Consider the following 11,834-nt stretch of genomic DNA (forward strand, 5'->3'; position numbering starts at 1 on the left):
CATTGTCTTGAATTTTACTCTATTTTAAAAGATTTCATTTTTCCTTTATTTTTTTTTTATTTTTTATTCTTTGGTTGTTCTTTGCTTTTTTAGAGTTGTAAAAATATTGAACAATATTTAACACTAAGAAAAAAAAAAGTTATAATATATTTTAAAATAATATGGTACACACTTACTTCGACATGAAAAAAGGGCTAAATGTCACTGTTTACTAACTTTTATACCAATCTGTCACCTTATGCAAACTTTTATACCAATTTGTCACATTTTGCTAACTTTTGTACCAATATGTTGCCGATTATAATTTTTATACCAATATGTCGCAAGGGTGCTAATTTTTATACCAATGTGGCTAATTGGCCTATTCTACTCATACTTTATATCAAATCGTTGCAGATAATTTGAAACGGAGGTAGTAAAATAGATCAGTATTAATCTAATATATCATATCACTAATAAATAAAGCCGGTCTCGCAGCCAGGCCACGAGACAGCGACACTTGGCATTCCAGTTTTTCGCCAAGTGTCGTGCCACGTAGGCGATAAATAGGTATTATTGTGACATGTATGATGCTAAGTAAGCGATTTTTGGATAGATAATTTAAGATAAAATTGTCGTCGTATAGAGTTTTATTGTCGATAGAATTATAATATTTCATATATACAAAATTAATCATAACTTTTTATAAATATCCTATAACTCAATTCTATTTCAGCATCAAATTTGTTCTAAAAAGTTCTTTAAAATAAGATCCATTAATAATACATTAATTTATTTTTAAAAATAATAATGAATGTTGGTAAAAATACTTTTAGTTCAATGAAAGTTATTTAAGTTCAATAAAAATAATTTCAAGTTAATAATAACATAATTTAAATTAAGTTCAGTAAAAAATAATTTTAGTTTGCTAAAAATACTTTCAGTTCTATAAAAATAATTTAAGTTCAATATAAATAATTTCAAGTCAATAATAACAAAGATATCTATCTACAAGCAAAACTACAAAAAGTACACTACTATATAAATTATCAAAAGGGTTATATGACCATATTTAATATTCACACCAAAAGTTTATCCTAAATCTTATATATATACCATCTGGGTATCGCCCAGGCACCAAACTAGTATATATATAAAGGGGAGTTTTTTCCCGAGTTTTTAAAGCGCCACGTAGGATTTTATTTTTTAAAAAATTATTAGAGCTCCACTTAGGATTAATAATTTTAAAACGCTACAATTGGATTGTGGCACATAAGATTAGTTTTTTTCAAAACGCTACGTAGGATTATAATAAAAAAAGCGTCAAGTAGGATTAATACTTTTAAAATGCTACAATAGGATTATGCCACGTTAGATTAATTTTAGAGCGTCACATAAAAAAATGTTATATTTTAGCCAATGAAAAAAAAGAATTGTAATTTATTTTAGATCAAAATTTTATATTAATTATAAAAATAAAATCAGCGTGTTTTTTGTGTAGCTGACCATATCGTGTAGCCGACTGAGACAATATACACCCAAACACTGACCGAGTAACCCCTGATCGATTGAGTAACCCTTGATCAACCAAGTAACTTCTAACCAAGTAGTCCCGACCACACGGTGTGACCAGCCACATATGAAACTTTGTGAAATAAATTATTATCTTTTTATATTACGAATTTTATCAAAATATGAGAAACAAAGTTAATAATTCATTTTATAATAAAACATTCAAGTAGTAAGCAAGCGAATATCACAAAGTTTATAAATAAATATATATTTAGTAAAATATTTTATTTGAAAAAATACAAATAAACCGTGCATCGCACGGGATTCATCTAGTAATTTCAATCAATAACATAATACTAAAATAGACACCAGCTGGTGGTATTTTTTCCCTTCAAAATCGTTTTTTTTTTTTTTTTTACTTCAACTACTTTATTTAAATTATTCTTTATATATATTCATCAAATCACATACTTGTGATTCACTCTCCTAAAAAAAATATTTATATGTGATTAACATATTTTTCATATCTTTTATTGTATAAATCATTAATTATATCTATATTATTCCATGTGTAATCAATATATTATATAAATTACATTGATATTGAAATATATTTTATTGACTTTGATTGATTCCAAATAATTGATTATATTTCCAATATGATAAATATTTTTCATAGTTTATATATATATATATATGTATGCACAAATTTTATATGTGGTTGGCCCTGTGGGGTTACTTATTCTAGGGTTACTTATTCAGGGGTTATTCGTTTGGTTAGGGGTTACTTATAGGGGTTACTTATTCAAGAGTTACTCGGTAGATTAGGGGTTACTCTCATACAGAAAACGCGCTAATCGACTGAGTAAATTTAGAATAAGTAACCCCTGATCGACTGTGTAACCCCTAAATAAGTAACCCCGAAATAAGTAATCTCGGCGAAAACGCGTTAACCGACTGTGTAACTCCAAAATAAGTAACCCCTTGACCGATTGAGTAACCCCTGATTAGGTAACCCCTATAAGTAACCCGACCACACAGAAAAGGCAAGTGGAATGAATGTGCTATTATTGTTTATTTAATTTTAAAAATATTTGTACAAGTATATCTTTTTCACAATTTATTACTAATTGAATTATCTTTATTTTTTTTCCTACGGAATTAATAATTTAATTGATAAACCATGCATAGTACGAGCACTATGCTAGTTAGCAAAAAAATATCAGTTCTCTAAATATAGAGTGGATTAAACGGGACTTATTTATTTATTTGATTTTTCTGATAAACAAATACCTCTTAAATTAATTTCAGGTACATTCACATTTTCAAAGTGTCGTTATTATTGTATTTGTGGTGTATTTTATATAGAAACCCAGGTTGTCGTTATTATCATATTTCTTGTATAAACCAAAATACAAAACAACTATGAACACTGTATTTCGACATTTGGTCTTTCTTTGAGAGCGAAACCCAGGTTGTCGTAGCGTTTTCGAATTCCTTGTAAAACAATTTCCAATTATTTCCACCAAACTAAAAAATCCCACATTCAATTATATCAATTTCTTTTATCAAATTGCTCTAAAAATGATCATTTCATAGCTAAAGACTGATAATTTCACAGAAAAAAGATATGGGTTTTGTGAGTACTTTTGTAGGAATTCTGGGTTTTTGCATTGGTCTTCCAATTGGACTTGCTGCTGGGTTTTTCTTCTTTATATATTCCAAGCCTAAAGATGTTGAGGTAATGCACCTTTACTGTTTGATAAATTGTTTGACTGAGTCATGATTATTTTAGACTTATGATAATGATATAATCTTTGCAGTGCTCTTGTACTTTGTTTTAATTTTTTCATCATATTATTTGTGATTTTTTGATTGATATAATGATATTGTTTTTGGGTTTTAGTTGTTTTAGCTGAATTTTCAGTAATTTATATCAAATGAATAGAATTTGGTTTATCTAGTTGACTACTTCAAGCCTTTTAATTTTAGTTTGATATAATTAGTTGCGAAATATAAATAGGAATTGATATTCAATGGGTATCTGGGCTTGAAGTTTTCAGCTGAATTGATTGTACTGGAATATAATAAGGGATTGAAGATTTTGGCTAAGTTGGTTCATTCAATGGTTATATTTCTTGTTTGTTTGATAGTTGGCAGTGATGTCATGTTGGGTGGGAGGACTGTGGAAGGATTAAGTTGCAAACATTTTGTGTTCTTTGACTATATCTGGATTGATGGAGGTGTGAATGTAATCATATAAATTGGAAGAAAAAAAATGAAAAAGACACGGGTTGATGTTGTATTGCTGTATCTCCCTTTCGATGGCCAGATATCAAATTAAAATGTTGCAAAGATCTTCAATATTATATTCTGCAATGGCATAACTTATTCAGCTTGTTTATTCTTATAATGTATTGATTATATTTTAATATACATATGGTTGTAATATAAACAGAATAAAGCGCCAACACCTCCCCCCCCCCCCCCCCAATCTTAAAAGTTCTAAATGCATGTCCATGCACCCTGTGATGTACTCTTGGGTGACCTTGTATGAAAGCCGTTTTTCAACTTTATAATATGAGAATATATGCTGTGTGAGTGTCTACTAGCTTAGTTGGTAAAGTCTTGGGGTTTGTACCCTTGACTTTATGATTGAAAATTGATACAATGTTTTGTATCTTGTTTAAGCCACCACCTTTGATAATCCTGATACACCTAAATAATTGTTTGATAATACATTGTAGCATACTCATTAAGGGCCTCTACCTCTCAATAAAGTAACAGAGTAAATTTGATCAAGGGTCTAATGGGCATTTTGATTATTTATGGTCTCTTAATCTAATATTTAAAATTGCTGATTTTTTTCTGACAAATTATTATGTCTTTGGAGCTTTTTTTTTTTTTTTTTTTTTTTTTTTTTTTTTTTTTTTTTTAATTTTTTAATTGCATTAAATGGGCATTTAAAATTAATTGTTCAGTGCAATTTATTTTGATGTTTTGGATTAAGAAGGTCTGCAGCATTGGCAATACTACTTAGACTAACGAGATGGCAAGTTGCTCAGATGCAACATATTAACAATCTTATTCAGTTGCTTAATCTGACTGTAAATTAATTTCATAATATCTTTGCAATAACAAGGTTTCTTAAATTGTTTTATTACTCATGAGCTTGTTAAACATGGACACAGGAGCAAGTTGTTACCCCACTTCAGGAATTCGATACAGATACTCTGTTGAGTGTTTTACCTGATATTCCAAATTGGGTAAAGAGTCCTGATTATGAGCGAGTAAGTAGTACTTTTCAGATTTCTTATCAATTATCAACAAAAATGAAGATATCTAAGCAGGCTTCAATCTATCAGGTGGATTGGCTGAACTCGTTTGTGTCGGATATGTGGCCTTATCTCGATAAGGTGAGTTTCCCTTGGCGAAACTATCTTTTGAGTGAGTAAGCTCTGATGCTCAATTCATTAATATTTACAGGCAATCTGCAACACGATCAGAAGCACGGCAAAGCCTATGTTTGCTGATTACATAGGAAAATATCAGATAAAGGACATTGATTTTGAGAATCTAAGTCTTGGAACCCTTCCACCTACTTTTTATGGTGAGTATGCTTTACCAGTTTGGTTTGTTAGCTAGTACACATATTTGGTACATGTATCTTATGTTTTGCATGGAAAAACAAATCTTTCCACGAGCCTAGTAATTTTTCACCTAATGTTGAGGAATAACAGTAGCAGAAAAGGAGGGTATGATTGATATGTGGTGGCTAATATATTATGCAAAAAAAATTCTGCGTAGGATTCTTCTAATTTCGGCATAGTCCTTTTGAATTAACACATACTCAGATGTGGTTCGGCCTGAAACTATGCTCTTCACTGAATCTTAACATGGAATTCGGTTGAAAAGAAACTGTAAATTTTTCACTAATTCAGTCGAAAAGAAACTGTAAAGGAACCTGTTTGGGGAAGTCATGTTTACAATTAATAACAGGTACTCTGAATCTTTGAGGCAACTCTTAAGGACATGATCAGATCTCTACAATACCAGTTGAGAACTTTTTTTTTTTTTTTTTTTTTTTTTTTCTGTGTTTTCTTTGTAGAAACACTGCTGTAGTGTTTACTGCGATAGAAAGTTTTGATTCAAACTAGTTCTGTCCGGATTTTCAGCTTTGGTGTTCAGCTGAAGATTGATTTCAGCTGATGCTACGTTTGGTTGTTTTCTAGCTTGGTAAAGTCCTGGTTTCAATTTTGTGAATCTGGGTCTGCTATATTCCGCCTTTCCACGCTTATTATTACAGTTTAGCTCTTAGTTTCCTGAACTCCAGAAGCGGCTATAACCGTTATGTCAGATTAGACAAATTTAGCTTTTAAAGCTACTGCAGTAGTTTAATTTTCTGTCCTCTGCTTCTATTTTTTTTTAATCTTAATTTTGCTACACAAAGCTCATTCAGTTTGTGGCTCCTTTGTGCTGTCTTTAGCTTGATGCTTAGATTTGATTCAATTATATTGTCACTTTGCCACAAAGCAGGAGTTGTTAGCAAAAGTTTTCTGTTCATTTTCTAGACTGATATTATCCCGTGGTTTGCTTGTTGGTTTAGTTTTGTTATTTTAGACTGATATTAGCTTATATCAGCTTGTGTTGTACCCAGGTGACCTCCTCACTGCTGATGTTATTGTGATACTTCATAGTTTAATAAATCGGTGGTTGTACTTCTGCTGTTTGTTCCTTTATGTTTGTCCCATTTGCTTTATGTACAATATTCAGCACACATCTTTGACTAATAATATCTTTAATTATGTCTAATTAAAAATTGGACAATTAATAATTTGAATCTAACAAACTCTACATGACAATATATTTTTCTTGTATGTCGGTTACTCGGTGAGTATACTCGTAGTCAAATTTTATAAGTTTGATCGATCAGATGAAATCTCACACTACCTTAATATTTTCTCATTCTAATGGCCAAAAAAAATTGTCTGTTCATCGGAATTCAATCCCTCTAAATATCTTGGTTTGCAAATGTATACTTCATATTACCTTTGATATCTATTGCCAAAGGTATATTCTTTATTTCATGCTGAGATCGAAGATAATTCAGCAGAATTTGTGTAAACTTTTGGACAAGAAACATATCTTGTTTACTCCGGTTTAACTACAATTGATATCCTTTCAATGTCTGCTGTGGCCTGTGAAGTTAAAGTCCAGCTTAAGTTTTATTTCTTCAGTTTCACCTGAACCTCTCATTTTCACTGGATGCCTTGTGCAGGTATGAAAGTATATGAGACTAATGAAAAGCAACTAGTCTTGGAACCAGCAATCAGATGGGCAGGAAATCCCAATATTGTGTTGGCTGTAAAGTTGATGTCTGCAAAAATTAGGGTTCAAGTAAGAATTGACTGGGAAGCTCAATTCAGGTATTGTTTAGTCCATATTAAGATCCAAAATCATACTGAAAACCAAATATCCTCTTTTTCAGCTTGTGGACGTACAAGTATTCGCTAATCCTAGGATACACCTGAAACCCCTTGTTCCAACATTCCCATGTTTCGCTAGCATAGTGGTCTCATTAATGGAACAGGTACTGTCCTGTATAAATCAGTTTTTGTATGTTGCATCAAAATTTGTTAGCAACTCCCTTTGTTGATCTTATAATCTTTTTGCAGCCGCATGTGGATTTTGGACTAAAAGTTCTTGGAGGAGATGTCATGTCCATACCTGGTCTTTATCGCTTAGTTCAGGTGCAACCATAGGATTTTTTTAATGGGTAGGACCATAGGAGCTATATTTTGGTTCAGGTCAAATTGTTGACAAAACTGCATAGCAGACTGACTAGTCTGTCTGTGTGCAGGAAACTATCAAGAAACAAGTTGCAAGCCTCTATCACTGGCCCCAATCACTTGAAATTCCCATTCTTGATACTTCAATGTAAGATTTCCTTTGTAGATGGGTGAGCTGTATATATATACATATAAATACACACACACACACACACATTATACTAGACCTTGATGCATTTTGAAACACTAAGAATGCAGAAGCAGAGGTGTAACAGACTACAAGGCAGTCTTGGTTATCAAAGTTTACGCTAGTATTCCATATTAAATGTTTTAGATTTAACACCAAACTTCCCTCCTCTTCTACCAGGATATATTCATCTCTTCCTTTATTAATTTATTTATTTTTGGTTATATATCCAACATCCATGCAGCGTTGCTGTACAGAAGCCTGTTGGCATATTACATGTGAAAGTTATCCGAGCAATGAAGCTTTTGAAGATGGATCTTTTAGGAACATCTGATCCATATGTTAAATTAAGGTTGAGTGGTGTAAAAAGGCCATCAAAAAAAACATCTGTCAAGAAAAGGAACTTGAATCCGGAGTGGAATGAGGACTTTAAGCTAATCGTCAAGGATCCTGAAACCCAAGTTCTCGAGCTACAAGTTTATGACTGGGACAAGGTTTTCTTCTTAAACTCCGCTTAGACTATTATGTTTTTGCTTTCAGTCATAATTATCACCCAACTATAGTACAGTTTCAGGTTTTAAACATATTGAATTATTTACCCTTGACTTCTACACAAAGAATATATCTATGCAGGAGTGTCAATTGATTGTTACTCATTAATCAAAGACTATTAGACATAACCTATTCCATCAGTAGACCTGTGGAAATTTAGAAATGACAGCTTTAGAAGATAATCGTAGAATCATAGACACTGAATCATGTTGTTACAGTTCTAAAAACTCTTACAATACTAGTAATTTAATAGTATAAATATCCAAGTATGTAGTATAGGAATGTTATTGAACTATTATATATGAAGTACAATCTTTTTTTCTTTATTCTTTATCTCCATGCAGTGATTCTTATAACTTTGCTGTAGGAGGAACATGCTCTTTTTTTTTTTTTTCAAAATACATATTGTGAAACTGTATAGCATTGCAGTGCTCCAATCTTTTAATCAAAGCTTATTAGATGAAAGGGTTCTATGCACAAAAGCCAAACTGCAATAAATTTAAGATAAGCTTGGAGAGTTGAGACTTGTGCTGAAAGTCGAATAGCAATGAATTTCCAAAATCTCCAGAACACTATAAGCAGAGATGTTGCTCACAATTAATGTTGTGATAATTTTTTTTATTTATATATTTGGAATTCTTTTATTAGATGTCAATATCTCCCTATGTGAAAATTTGTGGTTTCACACTTTCACTCATGGTTGATTTAGCTTGTTGACCAGATATGCCAAATTTCATTATGCATCCTGCTTTCTAATTTCGCATCCCTTATTGGAAGAGTATATATAAGATTTATTGGGTTACGTATTCATAGTTGGATTCTCTCACATTTATTTTTTGGCTAATGTTTACATGACCATAGTGAAGGTATATATAATTATACATAGCTTAATCCTCTTACAACTGTAATTGATGCAATATTATTTTTAATGCTTTTGCATGCAGTTTGGAGGAGATGATAAACTGGGGATGCAAGTAGTACCTTTAAATCAACTAACTCCCCATGAGGCAAAGGTTTTTACCCTCGATTTACTCAAGAGTTTTGATGTGAACGATTCTCCAGATAAGAAGCCAAGGGGGCAACTTGTAGTTGAACTCACTTTTGATCCTTTCAAGTTGGAGAGTGAAAGCTTTGCGGCACCAGGGGATGAAATGATGAGTAAACAGAACAGCTTAAGTAAATCTTTGTCCAATGCCTCGATTACTAGTGAAGGAGGAGCGCTTTTGGTTAGCGTCATATCAGCTAAGGATGTAGAGGGAGAGCATCACACCAACCCTTATGCTCAGATTGTGTTCAGAGGTGAAAAAAAGAAAACAATGGTGAGTTTTTTTTATACATTCTTAATGATCAAAGCTTCTCTCTGATGATAACCTCTCATATAAGCAAGCAACTCATCTCGAGACTTTCAACAAAGAAAATGTTTCAATGAAAGTGTTGCCAAGCAAGAAATTTACTCAAGTTGATGCATTAAATATATATTTGCAACCAGCAAGAGAAAATTGCTTTTAAACCCTAGATCTTCGTATAATGTTGATCTAAACTCTAGAGCTTGTTCAATTTGGCAGGTTTTTGTGCTCAACAAGAAGCCAATGTTACCTTCCCTCTGTCTGAAATTGATAGTTACTTTAGAATTGTAGTTTGAACAAGTAATGTGACAACTAATGCAAATGGGTGTGGCTTATATCAGAGATTCTTTTATACACCCGAGTGCACATAGAGGTAGGTGCACCCAAGGGTAATTTTTACTTTATACTAATAATTTTGGATGAGCAAAATAATTCAAATGAACAGAAAATCCCGGATGTATCTAAAAAAATTCTGGCTTATACTTCATATTCTATCTGTGAACAACTTGCTTTATACCGGGAGAATTTAAAATACTACTTTGTATATGAGGGGTCAGGGCTGCTAGGCCATGATTTCAGGCAAAATTTGCATGGTGCTAAAATGTAAGGAGTTTTCTTTCTTTCTTTTTTTTTTTTTTTAGGAGATGCATTAAACCAAAATATTAGGTGCTTGAGTATTCATGTTTTTCCTGAATCTGGTTCATGTGAGAATTTTCAGACAGAAATAGGTAGGGTTATACTGAAGTTCCATCTTATTTTATCAATTTCTTTTTCAAGTGACAGTAACTGCTTTTGTATAGTTTTTGTTGGACTTGTTTTTTATCGAAAAAATGCCTTTACTCAAGAATGTGCAGTCGCTCAAGTTCAATTCCATCTGTTTCAAAATACATCAATTTCTTTGAATTTTTAATAGGTTGAAAAAATATTCATAAATTTCACACTGATGAATGTACATATTTTTGCAGACTATCAAGAAGAATCGGAATCCACGGTGGGATGAACACTTTAGTTTTATGATTGACGAGCCACCTTTGCATGAAAAGTTGTGCATTGAAATTCTTAGCAAACGCAGAACTTTTGGTTTTACAAGAAAAGTAAAAATATGCTCCTATCAATTGCCTTAGTTATAGGATCTTAAAGCTGTCTGCTACTACTATTCCATGTCAATTAACTGAGGACTTTATATTGTGCAGGAGTCACTTGGGTTTGTGGAGATCACTCTAGCAGATGTTGTGAACAATGGACGACTCAATGAGAAATACAATCTGATCAATTCAAAGAATGGAATTATACATGTAGAGTTGGAGTGGCAGACAGTATGATTTCAAAAATTTTACCTGAAGAACATACTTTATCGTACATACATTTTGCCTTGTGTGGCCATGGAGTCTTGTTAACCTCATCTGAAAGATGGGTGAAGACAGTAAATCATCCGTTCTCAAGCCTCTACATATGTCAGGAATATCCAAAGATTTCCCGAGGTTGATTTTTTATTTTTTCTTTTTGCCCATTTTACAGGGTGATACAGACTTTTTATGTCCATGGAGTATATAGGTTATTACATGTGAAAATAAAGTACTAGGAGTTGTGCATATGCCATTTTATACATGTACTGCGCAATTGATGCGGCAATAATGAAAAGCTTATAATTTCAAGAAATGTGATTTACAAGTTGGAATTGAAGGCCATGGCAAGAGGATGAGATTTGTTTGTTCTTCCTTTGCTGATTATGTATACATGAGTTCAGACTTCAGAGTATAGTCTTTGAAAAAGGAACAACTTTCTATGTATATATTCCCTTCGTCCCATAATACTTGGGATGTTGGGATGAATACGTAATTTAAGAAAATTACAAGTGAATTCATTTAAAACATTTGTTTATTATATAAAGGATTCTCTTTTGTATTTTTATATTGTAAAAAAACAAAAAGTGGGAAAGGTGGGGGTAATGAGGAGGGAGAAAATGTAGGATTTAATTGGGTTTTGTGGTTTGTGGTCCCAAAAAGAGTATAAGAAAATATTTTTTTTTTGTTTGTGGTCTCATTCTATAATTAGTAACGTATCATGTATTTTGGGACGGACGAAAATGGTAACTGTGGTATTATGGGACGGAGGGAGTATATGTTTACTCAAGGTCATGTGTGTCCAAAATTATACTCCATTATCAATATTCACTCAAACATAATAGATGCAAGTTTGTGTTTGTTAATTATATACTTCTTATGTTTGTTTAGTTTTGTTTCATAATTTGTTATATTGTATTAGATGAATTTAGTACCGGGATATAATATTGGCATATGATAACGAGAAATTCTAGTCTAAGTTTCTCAAATGACAAAGTTGTAAATAAATGCAATTTTTCTCAAATGGCAAAATTATACTCCTTAATTTTTAATTTTTAACTTTTTAATTTTTTAATTTTTTATTTTTTGAATTAATCATCAAGTATTGACCTAAATAGTAAAGGGA

General features: G+C 31.9%; 1 protein-coding gene across 1 annotated transcript; it reads left to right on the forward strand.

Annotated features, from left to right (window-relative positions):
* The first annotated feature begins 2,881 nt into the window (after positions 1–2,881).
* Positions 2,882–11,236, forward strand: LOC110699663 (synaptotagmin-3-like). The gene is made up of 12 exons (XM_021877181.1): positions 2,882–3,232; positions 4,683–4,781; positions 4,857–4,907; positions 4,978–5,101; positions 6,770–6,888; positions 6,980–7,081; positions 7,167–7,241; positions 7,352–7,428; positions 7,712–7,961; positions 8,964–9,338; positions 10,331–10,459; positions 10,559–11,236. The coding sequence occupies exons 1-12, from the start codon at positions 3,122–3,124 to the stop codon at positions 10,685–10,687; spliced, it is 1,641 nt and encodes a 546-aa protein (XP_021732873.1). The 5' UTR covers positions 2,882–3,121; the 3' UTR covers positions 10,688–11,236.
* Positions 11,237–11,834: the final 598 nt, after the last annotated feature.

Source organism: Chenopodium quinoa, unplaced genomic scaffold (genome assembly GCF_001683475.1).
Source record: "Chenopodium quinoa cultivar QQ74 unplaced genomic scaffold, ASM168347v1, whole genome shotgun sequence".
In the NCBI taxonomy this organism is placed as follows: domain Eukaryota; kingdom Viridiplantae; phylum Streptophyta; class Magnoliopsida; order Caryophyllales; family Amaranthaceae; genus Chenopodium; species Chenopodium quinoa.